Below are 22,278 nucleotides of genomic sequence, written 5' to 3'. Positions count from 1 at the left end.
AACCTTTCCATTGGAAATAAACTGAGTGGAGCAGAGGAAATGGGACAGAGAAAATTACAGAGCTCTCCACGCAAGAAGCTCCAATCTGCTGTTGAACTTTGCATAAAAAGGATGAGAGAAGATAAACTTAAAAGAAGAAGTTCGAAGAAAAATATCAAATCAGCAAATATTGAGAACAAACTTTTGAAATCCGATATCAAAAGTAAAGCTTCGAAAGGAGGAAAACTGGGGTCCGATTCTAGTGACGACAAAACTTCTGGAAAAGTAGCACCTCAGGCTGAGAAATGCACTACACCTGACATAGGCAAATCCTCGCACACAGACGGGAAAGGACCTAGCAAATTAAGTACCATTGATTGTAGCAAGTACAAAACCGAAGAAAGCAAAGGATCTAAAGAGGAATTTCAAAAGGGAAAACAGCACTCTGAATCATTCAGACCTCAAGCAAATTCAACCAAGCCTGACTCCACTAAAAGTAAACCTTTAGGAAAGAGAAGTTCGACAAGAGTCAAATCAGATGAGGAACACACAGAAATAGATTGTCAAGAAATTTTCGCTAGATTACAGAAAGAGTCTGCAAAATCAAGGTTGAAAACTCGTAAAACAATAAATTGCAAAAAACTAGCCGAAATACTGCATAGTTCAAAGAAGGCGAAGTCAGACAAGAAAGCAGCTTATTCGGGTGATGACACTAGAACGCCAGATACGATGGGCTCAACACAAGGTTACAGTAACAAACATGCTCTAAAAGCCGACCAGAACATTGATGTCAGCAAATGTAGGCCTCTAGATAGCAAAGGTTCAGAGAAAACTCCCTCCTCTCGAATAGGAAGTTCTACGAAGATAGATTATGGCAAGCCAACCATATCTGATAAGCTAGAGTCTGCCAATGAAGCTGATACAAAAATTAATTGTAGCAAATATCGTATTTTAGGAATTGATGATTCGAAAAAGGCTACTTCACAAGAGAAGCCCATTGCAGCAAGCTGTGGTAAGCTTAGTTCTGCACATCAATTGGGATCGGCAACATCCAGCGATAAAAAATCGAAAGCTAACAGTGAAGGAGTGAGTGGCATTGATTGTAGTAAATACAATATTTCAGAAAAGAGAACTAGCACTGAAGGTGCCAGGAATACCGCAATAGACCGTGGAAAACCTGAATTAGCTCAACAATCAGAAATTTCTAAGCCCATTGATTGCAGTAAATATAGAAGCAAAGAAAGTAAAGATAGTCCTCCTGTTGACTTTAAATCCCAAAGCTCTGTCGATTCAAAAGCTGCCAGGGAAATACTGGAGGCGATTAACGAAACTGATTTCAAAACAGTTTGCAAAAAGCGAACATCCGGAAAGGAGACCAAACCAAAGGACGAGCCTGAACCAAAGGTAAATATTAAAGATTCAGGGAAGTCTACCTCCCAGGAAACCCGATTTGCAGAAAGAGATTGCATAAAATCCGATCTAGTAAGTAAAGGATCTGATAACCCAAAAGAGGTTGATAAATGCCAGATGCAAGGATCGAGAGCTGGGTTCAGTGATTGCAGTATGGTCAAATCTACGGGGAGCCAAGTAAGTAGAACGGGTTCCGTATGTGCTAAACCCGAAAGAGGGGACCTGAAAGCTAGAGACACACCGAAATCAGAGGCACCGACTGCTTCTCCGAACCAAAAGCAGCCTTCATTAGCTTGTAAAAAGGCGGAAAAGAAGGGAACATTTGCTAAAGGTAAAACAGAAGCGCCAGATAAGGCAAGAAGCTGCAGCCCGACTAAATTTGAAACTCTCCAAAAGGATCTCAGGAATAAGCCTATAATTTCGTGTAGCACATTTATGACTCCAATTATCGATTCGCAAAAGGAGAAATCAGAGGCCCTATCGCAATTTGATAGAACATCAACGAAGTTTGGAAAGGGTTTTGAAAAGCCTATACCCTTGGGTAATGAATTCATGACGGCCGTGAATGTTCTTCATGAAGAAAACCTCTGCAAAGTTCCGGAAGCGCGAGTGTCAAAAAAGGATAGTTTTCAGAAAGACAAGTCTACCTCGATGGGATATTCACGGTGCGGAATTAATAAGCCTAAATCCGCTGACAACAAGTACCAGACTCCCGAAACTAAGAATCGAATTAATGCCACTCATAAAAAACTTACTCCTACCGAGGGATCAGGGAGGGAAAGTTCGAAGCCTGAAACAGGTATTGATTGTAGTAAATACAAGATTTCATATAATAAAGATACGAATAAGCCAGACCTTCAGCAAGGATCATCGTCGGCAATCAACTACAATAAGCTGGCACAGGTAGAACAAAATACATCGACGAGTCCTAATTGTGTTTCAAAAACACCCGGCGGAACTGATTACTGCAAACATAAGGTCTCAGAGGTCAAAAATTTCGCTAAGGCTACCCATGCAGTGGGGCCGGGAGTTCAAACTTCAAGACCTAAAATGGAAGAAATCAAGAACATTGATTGCAGTAAATACACACTAGGAAGCAAGGACAAAAATAAATCTTTGCCTGAAGAAAGTAGTAAACCGGGATCTGTACACCAAACTGGACCCGATAAGTTCAAACCTATGGCAAATATCATAGATTGTAGCAAATATAAAGTTAAAGAACTTAAAGATTCAAGCAATGCCAACCCAGAGAGAAAATCTGAAACAAGATCAGTTAAAGGTATTGATTGCAATAAATACCCAACGTTCAATACGTCCCAAGAAGGAAAAGACGCAAACAAAGCCACCTTACAGAAAAGGCCGGCGTCCATAAATCGCTGTGCTAGACCAGTATCTGCAAAAAAAAGCTGAGTCAGGCAGTCCGAAATCTAGAACAGAAGCAATAAAGGGTAGCAACGCTGAAGCCTTAGAAACCAAATCTTCTAAAAATTTTGATTGCAGCAAATATTTGACTCTACCAAACAAGGATACCAAGAATTCCACCCTCCAGGAATGTGGTAAACCAACATCCACTCAAAAAATTGGATCCGATGAAATGAAGACTAGAACGGAAACCCTAAAGTCAATTGATTGCAGTAAATATAACAATGCACAAATAAAGGATTCGACCAAGGCTACCACACAAACGGAACCATCTGATAAATTTAGTGATGGTAAACTTCCTTCGCTTTCTCAAAAATCAAAAGTTGGATCACAAAAGTCTGAAACAGGATCATTGAAAGGAATTGATTGCAGTAAATATCTAATGTTGAACTCATCTCAAGGAGAAAAGGACACAAGAAAGGCTGCCTTGCAGAAACCCGCGACAACCACAAATGATTGTGTTAGACCAATATCTGCAGCTGAGTCGGCCAGGTCGGAATCTAAAACAGAAGCGACGAAGAATGGTAATATTGACTGCAGCAAATACTTGAGTTCACAAAGCAAGGATACGAAGAATGCTACCCCTCAAGAATGTGGTAGGCCAGCATCCACCGTGCCAATTGGGTCTGGTGAGGTGAAATCTAAACCAGAAACGGTGAAGACAATTGACTGCAGCAAATATAAAAGCTCAGAAGCGAAGGATCCAACTAAAGCCCCTCCACAAAAAGGACTATCTAATAAAATGAATGACAGTAAAGTTACGCTTGCCGGAAAATCAGAACTTGGACCTCAGAAATCTGAAACGAGGTCAGTGAAAGGTATTGATTGCAGCAAATACACAGCCACGGAAAGCAAGGCCGTGAAGCTTATACCTACCCAACAAACTCAACCCAATAAGCCTAGACCTGAAACAGAAAACCCCAATAAAATTGACTGCAACAAATATAAAACGGCGGAAACTAAGGGCTCGCCTAAGACTACCCTTCCAGAAGAAATATCTACGGCGAAAGGTGGCAATAAGATTAACCCTCCTGAAAGGTCGCCAAATGAAAGTTCGAAATCTCAAACTCCAAAAATTAAAGATTTCACATCAGCAAATACAGGCATAAGAAAATCGGCAGTCCAGGAAAGCTGCAAACCAGCAACAATTCAACAGACTGGGCCCGACAAACTGAAGCCTGGAACAGAAACTCCTAAATCAGTGCACAATATGCATGGGCCTTCTGAAACCAAGGACCCGACCAGCCCTGTTTTTCAAAATACGAGATCTTGTGGGGTAGCAGTGAAAGAAGTTGATTGTAGTAAATACAAAACCTCTAAGAGTAGTGGTTCGACAGGAAGCACCTCCCAGAAAGATCAACCTACAAAAGTTAACCATGGTAAACTGGAGAAACGATCATCAAGCGTCGCTCATTGTAATAAAACTGGAATCATATCAACACAGGCCAGCGGTACAACTACAAATTCTGTGATGATTGCTCCTCAAGCATTCGATTGTACCAAGTTTGTACAAAAGATGGATGAAGCAACCAACGATGCGAAAAAATTAGGAAAAGGAACAGCGAACTTGCCTGTCAAGACTCCTGCTGTGCAGACTAAGAAATCAGTTCCGACTGATAGCAAACAATCTAAAATTCCAGAGCAAGCTGTGAAGTTTGGAATAGTTGCTGGCTCCCATCCTTCAACTACATCAAAAGTAGAAAGGGAATCCCCGATAGACTGTGGCGCAACCCTAAGCCGAAAAGACAACAATGCTCAATCTGAAAAAATCATAGATTGCAGCAAGACGAATTCCTCAATTCGCCCTGATAGCCAGTCATCCTTAGGTAAATCGACTACAGTCAATACTATCAAAGGAGGCGGCACACCGACTGAACCTCGGAAAACGTATCAACCAAACCGTAACCAAAATACTTCAGCAAAAAACGCATCATTATGTAAAGGTCAGGAATCCTTTTTATTTCAACAATCTCAGGTGCAATAAATCTTCTTTGCAGAGACCGAGTCTATTTCATCAGGGCCAGAAAAGTTCAGCGTAAAGTCCCAAAGGCCGAAACAGTGTGATGAACCGAGAGAGTGTAGAAGACCACAGCCTTTTGAAGAAATTGTTAGGCGACCTGCGAAACGTATTGTTGCAGAACAGAAGCCGGTTCCTTTCAATTGTTGTTTGAAAATTGCTGAAGCACGTAAAGTAGTCATCGATGAGTGTAACATGCCTCAGGCTTGTGATGATTGTAAGTAGAAGTTGTTCGTTTTGCCAAACTACTTTCTTCTATATGTATATGAAGGAAGACGCGAGGATCATATTAACGGTCATGACACCACCAGAAAAAAAATGTAAGCTTCTCAGAAAATGCTGCTGGAAGAAGATCGGTTTACGAACGGAAGAATTTTCTTCAGAGAAAGTGATGCTGCTTGTCACAAATGATAGACATCGATATTAGAAATCTGGCGTTTCATGGGTTCATAAGTGAAGGAACTATTCCATAAATTCAGTTTCTTCGATACATGATGGACATATATCATCTTGGAATACTCCTATTCTGAACATATAGTATGTCCAGGTAGTGAGGCATGGGCGGTCAAAGTGCCCACATACCTTTGCACCTCTTTCTTCTTTTTGACAGGACAAACTTGGCAATATATTTGCTTGGTTCTAACAGGAAAAAAAATTTCAGCTCTGAAACTTGTCCTTATAGTAAACCTGTCCTCATTTTTAATATTAGTATTTGCCAATGCCACTAACACACCAATTATTGGTTTCGGTCTCGGCGGCATGGATGAAAGTGAACATCTTCTTGCTAAGACATCCTAGATTTGATTTCTATCTGATCAGGTGTCCCAGACTGTATTGAATCTGGATATAAATTACAAACGAGTTCTTCCATTCCTGGAGAATTTTTAAAGTGATCAGAGAACTGCTCAACGCTCTCAAAGCTGTTTGCCGCAGATTGAAATACGCCCATTCTTCAATCGCTCGTCAATCATTCAACCTTTCGCTCTTATGGTCGCATATACCTTAGAAAGCTGGCTATATATTGCCCCAAAAAAGCCCACTTCTTTCTATCTATGGGGTCGGGTATATCCTGCTACCCGTTCTTCCCGCTTGTTCCAATTTTCTTCAGTTGAAGAACTAGTCCTCTCATCTCTTTTTGTAAATTATGTAAACACATCGTAGAAAAAGAAGACGAGGCAGACCCTACTTGAGATGAAGCGATGGCGTAGGTCAGTACGCCAGACAGCTTTTAGGGATATCGAATTGGTGGACCTCGGCTCAACACCGGGATGTCTGCAGTTCCTTATTAAGGGAGGCCTAAACCGAATACCGTTTGTTGCGCACATCTCTCAGGATTTCTTCCGAACAATATGCTCGTGTCCGTCGGGACGGTGCCCTCCAATGGCAAGAATGAAACCAGTTCCGTGCGGAGAAGTGCATCGAAGCCTTTCAACAAGCTACCACTCTGCGTACAATACAACGCATAACACGTCACAGGACAACACAAACAAAAAATACACGGATGACTGTCCCTCACGGCTCCTATGGCGACTGGGCCATAACACTGCAGATAAAGCAGCGGCGAGGAACTCCCTCCGTCTTCAGAAGGCACCACGCGTGTATACATTAGCGCATCAAAGCTTATCACTGCTAGCAAGGCATTGGCTGAGATCATAGATACTGTTCCCTAACTGAACACCCAGTCGTCTAGATTGTATTATAGACGCCTTTGAGAAGCATCGCGATTCTCTGGTGACTTTAGGAACACAACATCCCTGGTATTCTTCCAGAAAGCAGGGAAATAGCCCTCCCGCAGACAGCACTCGTACAGTCACTGGACATGAGATGGGACGGCCCGCCAGATGACTTTTCACGTCTTGCCAGTCATCCCATCCCAGCATCAGTCTTACCATGCTCTCCTCTATGTCGCAACACTGCAGAGGGAAATTTTTTTTCTTTTCCTTTAGCGCGATCGCCAAGAGACCAAAAAGGTTCATATCTCGCAGATCCCCTCAAGGGTCATTGGTATGTTTACCAACGAATCGCCTCCAATCTTCTTCTTTCCACTCGCTCAACAGATCCTAGTAAAACTATACACCTCGCCTGAAGGTGGGCCTAACCCGTCGATGTCAACTGGGGGATTAACTTCCCAACGAGGATACGCCCGTTGGAATCCCTTCCTCAGGCGAGAGACTACGGGGACCATTCCGCCTTCCGTTCGGACTTCTTTAACATTCACGGAACATATCTACTCATTCAATCACTATAAATAATGCATGGGACTTTGTTTGGATAAACGATTGTCGATGCCTGAGGCACAAACTGTCAAGTCGATGACACATTATATATTATTACATGCCGTTGCGAGATTTCGATCATGTAGTATAACGTGTACGTGGTTGTGTATTGGCAGCATGCTCCACAGAATAGCGCTACTCCTTGAAGCAGCCAGCCACTGTCATCAGGCAACTATCTATGTATATCTACTTCACCACACAGCAGATTCGGCATTAGTATAGCGTAGATCCTCTCAATTAAAGTATCTACGAGACAATTTTTTCTGGCATCGTCACAAAGTTTTTGGATGTGAATACTTAAAGGACCTCCTTAATATCTATCACCATCCCCATCGCGTGCTCACCTTTCAGAGTTGTCCCTTGTATCTTGGAGCCCAAGGAATAGACAGAAGCCTGACAGGGGTGTCCACGCTGGTAAGCATGTTGGATTTCACTCAATCGATACTATCTTCGCAATTTCTCTTAAATGTGTGATGCCTAATCAGTTTCCCTAGACATTTCCGTGAGCTTAATATAAAGCCGATTTGTCTAAATTTTTTGGGTTTGAATAGTCGTTCTTCTCAGGTTTTCGTGTAAGGACAACCTTAACCTTAGCGTAAAACAGAGCCTTAACCTTAACGTAGTTTAAAACAAGATTTGCCAGAAAGATATTTCATTGAAGTCGCACAAGGTGCTCTGGACCCTTCTTTAGAATTGCTGAATAAATGCCATTCATGTTAAGTGTCATCCATGCTCAAAGGGTAGTATAGTAGCTCTCGCTTTTTGATCGATAACTATTTCCCATGCAATGTTCCAGTTTCCCTTATAACATTTTTGTGTCGAAAGGTTTGCTGAAACCGCACATTCTCTCTCTTCCAATTTCCAAATGACTGCTTTAAAAAGAATCTATACTGGTTCAACTCTATGGTTTTTCTGAAAGTACAACCATGTTTTAAGACTCCAGCTTGACTAAATAGCCCCGTTTAATAGTCCTGCACAGTTTTGAAGTCCCTCTCATGCCCTCCAGTTCTTCACTGTATGTTCCCAAAAGGGTCTCTCTCCGAACTTCTTACAAGTCTCTTATATTCACGCTAGAAGTTCCTGAATTAATAACTGTGTGTGGGTGTGTGTGTGTATGGTGGGGGAGAAGCTACAGCTTCTGAGCACTCAGGCCGCGTTGGCCCATTGTACTCGCCTCCCCCGTCTAACGGAATATTCCATTTAAGCTCTGCCACCTGTCGTTATGGGAAACTTGTTCCCAGTTTTTGAAAACAGATTTAGCCAATGCTACTGATACCCCAATTGCTGGCTCCGGTCCCGGCATTGGGGAGATTGACCCCTCTTTCGCTAAAGCGTCCGAGATTTCATTTCCTTCTATGCCACAGTGACCAGGTACCCAGAGTAGTTTCACCGTATTGAATCTAGACATAGAGTTCAAACGGTTTCTGCATTCCTGAACGATTTTCGAGGTGATCAAAGGATTGCTCAATGCCCTCAGTGCAGCTTGACTGTCACTGCAGATTGCGATGCGCCTGCCCTTCAACCGCTCGTCAATCACTCAGTTTGCCACCCTTAGGATCACATAAACTTTGGCTTGAAAAACCGTTGCATATTGTCCCAAAGGAAAAGCCCACATCTCGTTTTTATTCGAGAGGTAGACTCCGGCTCCAGACCCCTCTTCTGTTTTTGAGCCATCGGTGTAGAAGACTTCCGCATATCCCGCCACGCATTCCTCTGGGTTTTCCCAGTCCTCTCTACGCTTCAGGGTAACTTCATATCTTCTACCAAACAGATGTATGGGGACACGAGAATCGGAAGGCATTGTTAGAACTGGATTCAGTCCTCCCAGTAACTCTTCCAATGCTCTGTGCCCCCCACATCCGTTGTTTTCCCATAGATCTAATCGAATTAGCATATGAGCTGCTCTCATTGCAGTGCTTTGAATAAATATATCCAGGGGCTGCAAATTGAGTAGTGCATTCAGAGCTGCGCGGGATGTCGTGCTCATGGCACCAGTGATACCCAGACAAACAGTTCTTTGCAGTGCGTCTAGTTTACGGTGAAAACCTTTTTGTCTCACCTTAACCCAACACACTACGGATGCATATACGAACATCGGCCTAATGATGGCAACGTATATCCACATTACCACATGAGGCCTGAGTCCCCATGTCGAGGCAAAGGTCCGTCTGCACAGCCCATAAGCTGTGAGAGCTCGTTTCATCTTTACCTCTACATGTTTGTTCCAAAGAAGTTTTTTATCTAGAGTGACTCCCAGATATTTCACTTCTTCGGAGAGTTGAAGGGTAGTACCCCTCATCTCAGGGAGACAAAGTCCATCCAGTTTTCTCCTTCGTGTGAATAAAACCATTGTGGTTTTATTTGGATTAACTGACAAACCATGTCTAAGGCACCAGCTGTCTATCAAATCAACGGCACGCTGTATGTTCCTACACACCGTTCCAAGATCCCGATCAACAGCAAGTACAGCCACGTCATCAGCATAAGCTTGAGCGTGTATTGGCAAATTTTGCAGTTCGCAAAGCAGTGAGTCGATCAGCATACTCCACAGAAGTGGCGAAAGCACACCTCCTTGGGGGCAGCCCTTCGTCGCTTCTGTAGTCAGGTAGCGATCGACCCCTACCTCAGCGCACAACAACCTTTGCGTTAGCATAGCATGGATCCACTTAATTAAAGCATCATCAACACCATGCGCTCTGGCGGCATCACAAAGTTTTTGAAAAGGCGCACAGTCAAAAGCCCCTTCAATGTCCACGAACACCCCCATCGCGTACTCACCATTCAAAGTTGCATCCTCTATCTTTGTTACCAAAGAATGAAGAGCAGACTCACAGGACTTTCCACGTTGGTAAGCATGTTGGTTTTCACTAAGTGGGTGTGACCTAAGTGCGTTTCCACGAATATGACACTCCACCAGTCTCTCCAAACCTTTCAGCAAGAATGAAGTCAAGCTGATCTGTCTGAAGTTCTTTGGATTAGAATAGTCATCTTTCCCAGGTTTCGGTATGAAAACTACCTTAACCTGTTGCCAAGAAGAAGGCACGTAGCCCAGAGCAAGACATCCTCGAAAAATATTTCTTAGAGGCCGCTCTAAATGCTCCATACCCTCCTTTAGCATTGCCGGATAGATGCCATCCATGCCAGGTGCTTTGAAATGTTCAAAGGACAGTATAGCAGCTCTCACCTTTTCATGGGTAACAACCGCTTTCGCAGTGTTCCAGTTCCCCTTGCAACGCTTGCGTGTTGAAGGGGTTGCAAGAACCGTCAACTCTCCCCCTACCACTTCTCTCACCCGTTCTCCCGGGTGGTGTACTTCCAGGAGGGTCTGTACTGAGTCCAGTCTGGAGCTCGTGAAAGTACCGTCGGGTTTTCTAAGAGAATCCAACTTGGCCGACTCATTCCTTTTGAGGACTCTGCACAGCCTTGAAGTCTCCCTTTCGCCTTCCAGTTCCTCACAGTACGCTCTAAAGGAGTCTCGTTTCGAGCACCTCAGGAGCCTCTTATATTCACGTTGTGAGTTCCTGAAATTAAACCAGTCTTCGTCCTTGTTACTTTTGCAAGCACGATTTAGAAGTCGTCTGGTTGATTTCCTGAGTTTTTGCAGTTCTCGGTTCCACCAAGGAACCGTTTTACCGCTTTGGCCTCGGGAAATAGGACAAGCCTCTTCATAGCACTCTAAAAGTGTGCCGTTCAGAGCTTTCAATTCATCTTCCAGCACCAAAGGAGTCTTTAGTCGCCTAGGGAACTGTACTTTATTGCCAAGAAGTTCATTGAACTTTGCCCAATCCGTTTTCCTAGGGTTCCGTCTTTGTATTGCAGACTGTTCGCCCGCAATAGTCAGATTGAATTCTAGATATCGGTGATCTGACAGTGAGACCTCGTCTAACACTCGCCAGTGTGTAATCAACTCTAACAATTTTGGGGTACAGATTGTTAGGTCAATTACTTCGCTTCTTCTCGGTCCCACGAACGTAAGGGCGCACCCTACGTTTGCAATCATAAGACCAGCTGAAGTGATGAAATCAAATAGCTTCTCTCCTCTTGGATTGCATTTGCTACTGCCCCAACAAATATGTTGAGCATTCGCATCGCAAACTATTAAGAGTTCGAGACTACTTGATTCTGCATACGCCACCAGATCCCTAAGTTCTTGCGTCGGTGGAAGATACAAAGAATCATAGGGTAAATAAGCGGAGGCAACTATGATGTTTTTCCTCTCGCCATTTATTTGGTATTGTATGATGACCGTAGCTAAGTCCTGGGAACAATATAGTCTCAGCATAGTTGCCTCTAACCGTCTTGACATCAGGACGCAAGCTCTGGGTCTTATGGATCTTTCGTCATAGAAGATCCTAGCCCCCTTTACTGATCCAATGCCACAGATTCTGTTAAATCGAACCCACGGTTCTTGCACCAGAAAGATATAGGGGAAATCCTGCAGCTTTGTCATTCTCGCTGCCAACAGGTAGGAGGGAGCTTTGGCATGCTGCAGGTTGATTTGACCAATTTTTATGTTTTTCGACATAAACTTAGTCTATTGTCGCTGACAGAAGAGTCTGGTGCGTCCAGTGTGGATCTTACCGGGGTTTCCAGTTTATCCCCACCTTCCGTCGGAGATTCCGCTTCCTTGTGTCCGATTTCTCTGGGCGCTACCGCGCCTAGTGGTACAGCCACGTCCATGTCCTCATTCCCAAGGTGCTTCATCTTCCTTCGCCGTGCTCTCTTCTGCCGTCGGCTTCGGGCCTTTCCAGGTTCATTTCCACACACCGGCGTTAAACCAGTAGCGTCCACGTCACCAGCTTCCCGTTCTTCCGCTCTTCCTGGTAAGGATGAAGGAGAAGGTTCTGACAGGCAGAATTCAGCCGTAGTCGGATTTCTAGTTTCTCCCATTTTGAAAGTTTCCGTACTTTCCTTTCTGGCTAACTTCGCCGTAGGCACCAAGTGCAAACTTTCCACTGAGTCGGAAAGCATGCCTTCTACAGATTGATCTGTAGGCGAATATGAATGTGGTGAGGCCTCCAAAATCCGCGCCTCGGCCGCGACATGATTGCTCATGGTCGCGGGTGGATTCGAAGTCTGTGACTTCTTACCACTTGGAGAGTTTAAATCCATCGTTTCCATATTCATATTTTTGGACACCCTTAGTGTAGTAGTAAACTACTACAGGCTCCCCCACCACGACAAGGTGGTGTCCGAGGGGGAGGAATTAATAACTAATAACTGCAAAAGTCGCCTGGCTGATTTTTAGAGTTTTGTCAGTTCTCTATTCTACCAAGAAACTTACTACCTTTAACTCGGGTATTAGGGTAAGCCTAAAAATGTGCTAGTCAGAGTTTCTAGTTGGGCTCACAAAATTTTACGGCCAAGAAGTTAACTGAACTTTATCTACTCGTTTTCTTTGGATTCCGTCTTTGAATTACAGTACATTCGCAATAATAGTCAAGCTGAACGCAGTGACAGTGACGCCAGTTTCTAAAAAATTCTGCCATCTTTAAAGCGCAAACCACATTGCCTGAATTCGACGGGTGTAGAAAACATACTGAAATGTTGTGATAAAATCAAGTTGCTTCTCTCCTCCAGGATTTCTCAATTTATGACCTCTACCTACTGTCATTTCCACTTCTTGATCAACACGGTAACGCTGACCCGTCCACCAATTAAGTCCTCCATATGATATCGTTTCAGGCCGCCTACTGCTGACTTATTGGTAAACTTTCCGCGCCTGATTCGGTTGCCCTTGTACTTCTCAAGCGGCAGACTTATTCAGTTTTTCCAGGCTTTCTTCTTTTGTCTGTGAAATCGCTTAATCGCTAGGACGAGTTTGTAATAAGTTGCCTGGAATGTAGCCCCCAGTCGTAGAAGTACGAATGGTTAAGTTCTTCAAGTGGTTGTGAAGACCATTTGTCGATGCTTCACCTCCAGTATATCTGGTCGCTGTCGGCTAATACGGCTCCTTTTGTTATGGATAGCTTCAGTTTAATTTGTTTGGATGTGGTGGACCTCTGTCCGTGTAAACCAGGTACTTCGGCCGTTTCTGTGTGACACTATTAGTTGAATAATCCGCAGTCGTTGCCATTAATATTTCAAAATTTTGCCTCACAAGGACGGAGTTGGCTCATTTTCTTAGCTGGCATGGAAACCTCATGTTGTACTGGATGGCTACAATAATATATGGCTCTTCTCCAGGAAACCGGTCCCTGTCCAGGGTATATTTTGTTACGCTGTGACATCAGCCTTATATTGGGACAAGGTATTAGCTAGCTGCGAGCAGCTTTCGGTCTGTATAGGGAGCGCACGTTCCTCGAGAAATAGCGCATATTGTTTGTCTTTTATCTTGGCCGGGTCCGTCAGTCAGTCCTACCCGACCCACAAAGTAGAGGACCACTTAGTAAAGCTTGACCCGTTCTTCTGCGTGGGAGACTCACTTTCATCTTTCGCTGTTTGCAGTTTTTCGTCAAGAAAGAACTCCCAACGATCACCATGTGGAGGTGGAGGGTTGATACCAAAGCTGTTATATTTATCTTGGTTTAGCAAGTAGCAGGCAGTTCGTCCGTGTTAGTCAATCCAATTACAAAGTAACGATCGTGTAATAATGAGACTTCGTCTCAATCTCTAATCAACTCTCACATCTTTGAAGTACAAATTATTTGGTCAATTACTTTACTTCTCTTTGGCTCAACAAACGTTGAGGCATACGCTAAGTTGCCCGACGTGAGACTTCTAGACACCGTGAGCCTTTTCCCTTTAGGAATCCAGTTGTAATTTGGAACGTTCGCATCACAGCCTATTAAAAATTTAGGACCACTTGATTCTGAATACGGAAATATCAGATTCCCCAGTTGTTTTGCTAGCGAAAGACAGAGATCATAGGGTAGGTAGTCAGATTTGAGTTTACCGCTTAGCATTAACCTGGTATTGTAAGGTGCCGCAGCTAGATCCTGGGTGGAGAATGGTTTCAGCATGTTGACATCAAGGTACATGCTCGCTCTACGTGCCGAACTATCTCTTACGGATTTTGGGGGACTATCTGAGGAACAGCTCCCTGCTCTATGAATCACTAGAGGGTCACGTTGGGGGTAGCACAGGGATCCATCCTAGGGCCGGACCTCTGGAACGCTACCTATGACAGTCTGCTTAAACTCGACATGCCAGAGGAGTCGCGCCTGGTCGGCTATGCAGATGATGTCGCAGCGCTTGTTGCTGGACGCACCGTCGAACAGGCGCAAAGCAGACTCGGTATATTGATGCGACGGGTAAGCGGATGGTTGACTACTCATGGTTTCAACCTTGCACTGGAAAAAACCGAAGTAGTCATCCTGACTAAAAAGAGAATTCCGACCCTGCGTCCCATATCGTTCGGCGAGTCGATCATCGAGTCAAAATCAGCGGTAATGTACCTCGGGTTGACTCTTGACTCAAAGATGAGCTTTTCTGAGCAAATCCAAGCAGCAGCGAACAAGGCTGCGGCTGGAGTTTCGGCGTTAAGTAGGCTAATGGCAAACATTGGGGGTCCTACGTCTAGTAGGCGACGTCTCCTGATGAGCTCAACGCAGTCTGTCCTGCTCTACGGCGCAGAGGTATGGGCTGGCGTTCTTAAAAACGAGGTATGTCGTAAACGCCTCGCGCAAGTACAGAGACGGGGAGCTTTACGGGTGGCGTCTGCGTACCGCACTGTCTCTGAACCGGCCGTGATGGTTATCGCGGGAGTTATCCCCGTTGCCCTTCTTGCTAGGAAGCGTCAGGCCATATACAAGCGCAAGGAAGATGAGCCAAGGGAGGTGATTGCTCGCGAAGAACGGCAACACACTCTAGACGAGTGGCAGCTCTCTTGGCAAAATGAAACTAGAGGCAGATGGACTGCGCGGCTCATCGGCAACTTAGGTGCGTGGCTGAATCGGAAGCATGGTGAGACTGACTATTTCCTTACCCAAATTTTAAGTGGGCATGGAGGTTTTCAGTCTTACCTGCACAAGATTGGAAAGGCGTGTTCTCCGGATTGTGTGTTTTGCAATGGAGTTGTGGACGACGCCCACCACACTTTTTTTTCTTGTGGAAGGTGGGATGGGGTTCCTCAGCAGCTCTATTTAAACACAGGGGATCTCTCTCCAGACAAGATTGTCGAAGAGATGCTGAGGACTGCTGACAGGTGGAACCGTGTTGCCCATTGCGTTGGGGCCCTTCTCGTTGCTAAGAAGATAGAACTCGACCGGTGGAGGAGCCGGATGGCAGGGGGTTCCTTGAACTGACAGTTCCCTTCCTCCTCTCCCTTCCCGTTGGTGAAAGGAATTCCCTGATTTGAAGGCTCCGCAAAGCGGGAGAGTTCGGGGACTACCCCGAAGTAATGTGACAAACGGTTCCAGGCTAGCTCTCTGACGATGGGGAGGTGTTTAGTTGGTAGTCCGACGACGTACCGAATCGGAAGTCCAACACTGTGTGCGTAAATGCATACCCCAAAAAAAAAAAGGTACATGCTCTTTATCTCGTAAATTTTTCACAGTAGAAGCTTTATGATTCTTTTACCAGAAAACAGCAAGTTCATATGACCCACCTTTTTTACTTAAACGTAGTCTTAAATGCTATAGAAAGCAGCAAGAAGAGTATGCAGTCAGTTTGAATTCCATCAGTGTCACCAGGTTTCCCTCATATTTTACCGTCAAAGACTCGGTGTCCTTACAATCAATTTCTCTGGAAATTGCCGCAGTGAAGTACTCATTCAAAAAGGATCTCATTTTTTTCACGGAAATCATTTTTTTTTTCGATTTAGCCCCTTTTCTAGTTTACGGTGTCCGGTTAGACAGATCTGATTCCACGAATGGATACGGAGCCACACCAAACTCCCTTTTCCTTTGCTTCTTCCGTTGAAGTTATATGACGTAGGATTTAGCCTGTGGTTTCTTCACCAATGCCAACCTCCATACAAGGTTCTAGTAATTCTCTATTCTCCGCACACAGATCCGCTGTGGGGAAGCGAACTAAAAATTTTGCATTCTGCTCTATTTTCTTTGAGTCAAAGACAATTATCGTCCTTTACTCTCTAAATAAAAATGACACTCTACATTTCCCTGGTATTTGAATTCAGTTCTTAACAAGAAAAGGACAAGCTCCTTCAGACTATTTTGCCCCTGAGCGCCTTCAGCTAGACCACCAAGGTGAAACCCTTTACATGTGTTCATTTATCCTTCTTGGCATTCGTGTACTTTAGCCTTTAGTATCGGAGATGGATACAGTGGTTCGGTTCGTCAAACATGAGAATGATGTCCTCTACCTTTCTACGAGGGCCGAATACCCAAGGTCCACCATGGTGTATTCCATTTAGCTCAGTGTTCACGATGATTATTGATTGATGATTAGCTACTTTAAGGTAGTCTCATCAGTGCAACCCAAATGAAGCAGCCTTGAAGCTCTAGACTCCGTTGACCACCACAGACGTGTTAATTTTACGATCTTTAGGCACATTACCGCAGAGGAAGAATTTGCTACTTCCAGTGTAGGTCCTTCCGCCGAAAGTTTCGCATATGATTTCCTTGGACATTGCATTGGTATTAGAGCAGTTGCGTTCACCAGCATCCAGAGCAGAGGTGGTGCAGAAGATTCTTACAGACAAGATTTGGTCTGTAATTTTACTTTTCTTTTATGACTGGAGCTTCCTTCTGTCGATTTGGAAGATTTAGGCAACAATGCTATGGATAAACCACCCGTTGTAGGGTTTCCATACTCTTCTAATATGGGAGTTGTTTCACAAAAAAAACTGGCGAGCAAACTCATTCTAAAAATGTCTAATTTGAAGGGAAGAAGCGATTCTCCCTCCCCTCACCCCAGCACTCGTTTAAAAAATTACTTTGTAGTAAAAAAACGAAGAACTTTCTTTCATTTTAACAGACAATATATTTTCATATGATTAATCTTAATCTTTCCAGATGTCATCGTCAAAATGAGAGCAGTTGGTCTTTGTGGTTCTGATGTTTATATGTTCGACAATGGTATCAAAGAGCTAGATTCAAACGATGTTAGCCTTGGGCACGAAGGAGCTGGAGAAGTGGTTGAAGTACGCTCACTTTGCATATAAGTTGGATAAATGCTTCAATTCATATCCTTTCTATAGGTTGGCCCCCGAGTCAAGCACCTTAGGAGAGATGACCGTGTTTGTATTGAACCTGGAATAACATGTGGCTTTTGCAAGTTCTGTAAAGTTGGACGCTATAATTTATGCCCAAATATGAAGTTCAAAGGACTATTAAGTAATTACTGTAGCCATCCAGAAGGTCTATGCCACAAAATACCCAAGACTATGGAATTCGAGAAAGCCGCCTTGGCACACCCTCTGTCATTGGGATTACATGCTTGTCATCGAGGTCGTGTTACTCTTGGGTCGCGAGTCCTTATCTTAGGTGCTTCTCCTCTTGGTCTTTCGTGCGTCATGGCAGCCAAAGCAATGGGGGCGGGAAGGGTAGCTATAATTGGTAAATTTCGAATACTATTGAGAATTTATCTGATTGTAATCATTTCTGATAAAGATGACCTGGAGAAAAATCTCAAAGTGGCCTGTGACCTATGCGCCGATGCTGCAATCTTGGTAAATGACACCTCCTCACCGGCTGAAGTGGCATTGGCTCTTTTACGTGAAATGAAATATCGTCCGAACGTCGTGATTGATTGCTGTGGATGTTCGAAAACAATTAATATTTCAGTGACGACCATCGAAGAGGGAGGCGATTTTGTCCTGGCCGGATGTCAAGCAAAACGTGCAAATATTCCGATTTTAGCGATATTGGCCAAAGAACTGCGCCTTCATACAAGCTTCCGTTCGTTAAACATGTAAGTAAACCACTCTCTCTTTTTCGTTATCCTTTCATTTTTCAATCCTATTTTAATAGGTTTCCCACAGCTTTAAACATGATCGACACTGGTAGGGCTCCGGTTGAGAAAATGATAACGCATCGTCAGAACTTTTGCGAAGCTCGAAAGGCATTCGACATAGCGCTCAATGAAACTAAAAACGGTGCAATCAAGGTCATGGTGGTTTGGCCTGAACCACAATCAAAAAATAAAGGATAACGCTCCATCCCCAAGGAAACGGCGAAGATTCAAATAGCAAAAAAAAATCCTTCAATATTGAAAAACTGTTACCAGGTTTTCGATATTTTTTTGTGATTGAATTTAGATTCTAATTTTTAGTTTATAAGGCTCCAAATTTGTTTACGTGGCGGTTATGATGATGGTTCAAAATTTATGTCAAATTGTACCGGGAGTGTTAAGGATCCAAATGTGTAATGAACTGGAACTGGTGACTCACTTTTGAACTTGACCGAGACTGCTACGTAATGTAGATAATGTGAAATTTCAAGGAGCAATTTTTGAACGGTTTTATTTATTTCTATGTAAAATGTAGAAAAATGTATACATTTTGTTGGGTAGCAGCAAATTTATAAAACCGAAATGTCTTATTTTAAGCAGTATATCGGCTATAAAGAAGAACTTGAAAAGATCCCAGAGAACAACTCACTCTTCGGCCACATCCTTTTAAAAAAAAAGCCTTTTCAGTTCTAACCAATCTTTACTCTGAAGGTCTTGGGGGTGACGGGTGTACCTGCCGTGTAGATATAATCAAATGGTCCAAGGAGACCACAATCAGAGCCCCGCCATGATTGTCACAGTGGTACTGGTTTATACTCAGCATTCGTACCAGTGGATGAGATCTAACACCTCTGCCACAACAAAGGGGTGCGGTGCTCGATTTGTATAGCCGAGTCTAGGAGGAACTCCTGGCCCCATGGTACCAGATAATGCGGTGAGGCTTGATGGTCCTTGCAGATTCCAATTTAATCACCCTTCTCGAGTACGTGGGGTATCACTCCCCTATGGGTTGACTGCAATCAGCTCGGTGGGGAGAATCGCAACGAGAACTTTCCACTTGTTAACTACCGCTCTGCGTTCAACACAACATATAGGACATCACAGGATAACACTAACAGGAAACATACTATAGCCATTCCCCTCTCATAATGCAAATGAAGCATCGTCGAGGACCTCCCTCCGTCGTGGGAAGGCAGCACGCGCGTATACATAAGCACATCGAAGCGTATTACTGCTAGCAAGGCACTGAACAAAACCGTAGATACCGTTCACTACGTGGATGCCCGTGTCATCCAAATTATGGATATTACAGCACGCTGGATAGATACAGAGGACATGAAATCAGCCCCCTGAATCTGTTCCACAAAGAATACCACCCCGACTGGAGGCAAAGTTCTTCGAGAAGAAAAACTCATTCACTCAGGAAACCTAATCAGGCCCAAAGTCCACAATGAAGCTCCCTCTGGTAGACTGACATTTTACGTACTCCTCCCCTATACCCTCTGCATCACTGTATCTTCACAAAATCCGGTTGCAACTAAGGTACACCCCTCATGACCGCCTACACCGTGGCACGCCAGGCTACCTCAAAATCAAGAGCAGGAACATCCTGCAAAAGCTACATTGCGGCGATCGAAACTGTGCGACACACAAGAGGACAGGTTAACAATGCCACCCGCAGACAAGCGGAGAGCAGTTTCTTGCCCTGCACTGTCAACGCAAAGTCATACAACACAGGGGACACACAGGTAAAACTCGCAGCAAAGAGTCCTACATATTAGCATCACGATGGTTTTATCCGTTGAAATGTCGACAGAAATGAAGAAATCATCCGCGTATGCAACGCACCCAACCACCCACGTAACCTCTCCATCAGGTTCCGTGTAAATAGACCAGCGATAAAGCCTGGCTCCACATACACCCAACCACACTCGTTCACACTTTGGACGATAGGAAAAAACTCTTGCACAGAGTTAATTAGTGGCAGCCACAATTACGAAGTTTCGACAATACAGATGATCAAGATTCAAATGATATATTCGCTATCACAATGATCAACAAAGTTTTTCATATCCATTAAGGTGTTAATGGTAGACCTACCTGTATGGAAGGCATACTACCTGTCAGATACAAAATAGAATGTTTCCGCCCCCCAATCATTGGATCATAATCACCTCCACGCCACTGGTCTAATGCAAAATCTTCATCTCCATTACCGCAAGACGTCGTTCATTGTCTTTTATGGTCGGCCAACGTCCATCACATAGCACCAGTTGTGGAACGCCAGCTTTCATTAATGCGTGAAGCAATTTCATAACGCAGTTCTCAATTGACTGATTGCATTGACCCGAGATATTTAAATCGTTTAATTCTGAGCAGGTCACTGCCGCTGACAGTGATTGTGCCCGTTTCATAGGGATCGGTCGTCAAAAAGTTTTATTCAGATTCAATCTGAGACCGTGTTTCATGAGGCGATCATTCCATTTTTGGACAAGTTGCCCGAAATCATTTTTGCTATTAGGCGCTAGGAAAAATCATCGCATGAAGCAGTGTATAGGGCGCTGGACAGTGGATGTCCTGTGTGACAATGTCTATAAGAAGAACAAAGAGGAGTGGTGAGAGGGCGCTTCCTTGATGAACACGAACTGAGAAACGAAGCGGTCCTGATACACACCCCCGCCACATTTCGAACTTTACTGAACTTAATGACAACCTCACCGACAATACATGAACCCTAATCTCAGTCCCACATTTAACCATTATAAAGGGCACAAACAAAGGACAGTTGTGAGACAGCAAAAGCCACAAAATAAAATCCTAATTGCCGCTTCTTATTTAATCCAAAGAACTGTCTTTTTTGACGCGAAGTTAAAATAAACGTACAGAACATAACAATCGTCACTCAAATTGACTAAATCAATGCCTCCTGGCAGAAGTACCGAAACCCACTTTTCGTACAAACAATAACTCCTGGAAACCAAAAGGTTGGTGGAATCTACCTTGACCCCAGTTTTTGTTGAAAAGCGGCGTTTCTACAAAACTTCTTGTACCATCTCAACAACCACCGCTTTGGATTATATAAAGCAACTCTGATATCATCAATAATTCCATGAAAACAAGGACTAGCACTGGAGTTGCAAAATTGAGGATATGCACGGTTCTTCCAATTTCTTCAACTACTGGACTTCCATAAATCCAAATCGAAACTCTTCGCAGGAAACTCAGCCAAGATTCTCCTGGAATGATGAGTATAACGTTCGATTCCTTGATATTCTCGAGCCTAAATACCTCCAATACCTCTCTTGTCGAGCCCAACTCCAAACCAATTACCCTAGGTTTGATGACAACACCTACGACCTGGTACAATGCCTCAGCAAGAGCTCAATGGTAAAAACCCCTATTTGTGCGGAAGCTGGCGACGCCAGGATGAAGGACCATTCATATAGTACCGGTCTCCAAAAGGAATGATAATCACTCTCTGCTTAACATATCGGCCAAAACCCTTAAGATAATACTCAAAGACTGCCTTCACCATTTCCTAGCGGATTCTGGATGTTTTCCAAAATAAAGCTATGCTTAGAGGAAGTACATTTATGTTTCCAAGAAATATTAAAAGTTTCATGTAGCAGCCATTTGCCTCTCGCCCAGCCTATCCTATGAATAGGTTACTTGAACTATCTAAAAGGCTACTTGGATTTGCATAAACTTCCCACAGATTGCTACACTACAATTAACAGATAACAACAAAAACTATTCAACTTGTAGGTTTGTGTAATAAATCCAACACTATAAGATTCAAATACGAGAAGTGGAGACCTAAAATTATGGATGCAGCTCTCCTGGTCCTTTACAGCACTCATATCCAATTCCTCAAGAGAACTACAGTCAGCTCATGGCTACATTCCGATGACATTTTAATAAATGTTTCAATAGTCTCCATTCCAATAAAAGTATACGCGAGGAAGTTTCCTAACAGCGGGAAAATCAGCATTGATTAGTAGTATGTAGGATACGAATTCGGACCGTCCCCACCTAGTATTAGATATGCTTAGATTATGGGTAAACGTCTGCAACCTGCCGGGGAACCTGACAGGAGGGAAACATGTCGCAGGTGTGGCAGGCAAACACCTGCAACGAAAAGGAGAGTTGCGTTCTATGTAGGGATCGTGGCGCGTCTGAGGAAAGCGGTACATATATTGGGGGCTCTAGACATTGCCCACTCTTGAAAGCAGAATTGGAAAGATCTACGACGCGGCTAACAAGATCTGCATCCTACGGATCAACGGATATTGGTTAGAGGAGACTTCAATGACCAGACAC

The 22,278-nt window shown here is 43.8% G+C and overlaps 2 protein-coding genes across 2 annotated transcripts; both read left to right on the top strand.

The window, feature by feature from the left end:
- Positions 1-3: 3 nt before the first annotated feature.
- Positions 4-3,011, top strand: LOC119649392. Its single transcript, XM_038051514.1, has 2 exons — positions 4-2,837; positions 2,890-3,011. Exon 1 carries the CDS (start codon positions 40-42, stop codon positions 2,797-2,799), a length of 2,760 nt encoding a protein of 919 aa, XP_037907442.1. The 5' UTR covers positions 4-39; the 3' UTR covers positions 2,800-2,837; positions 2,890-3,011.
- LOC119648600 (neurofilament heavy polypeptide-like) lies at positions 2,984-18,535 on the top strand. The gene is made up of 6 exons (XM_038050370.1): positions 2,984-4,754; positions 4,809-5,045; positions 17,022-17,149; positions 17,207-17,564; positions 17,619-17,919; positions 17,979-18,535. Exons 1-6 carry the CDS (start codon positions 2,984-2,986, stop codon positions 18,157-18,159), a joined length of 2,976 nt encoding a protein of 991 aa, XP_037906298.1. The 3' UTR covers positions 18,160-18,535.
- The last annotated feature ends 3,743 nt before the right edge of the window (positions 18,536-22,278 follow it).

Source organism: Hermetia illucens, chromosome 2, assembly GCF_905115235.1.
Source record: "Hermetia illucens chromosome 2, iHerIll2.2.curated.20191125, whole genome shotgun sequence".
In the NCBI taxonomy this organism is placed as follows: domain Eukaryota; kingdom Metazoa; phylum Arthropoda; class Insecta; order Diptera; family Stratiomyidae; genus Hermetia; species Hermetia illucens.
This window is presented reverse-complemented; position numbering and strand designations above follow the sequence as displayed.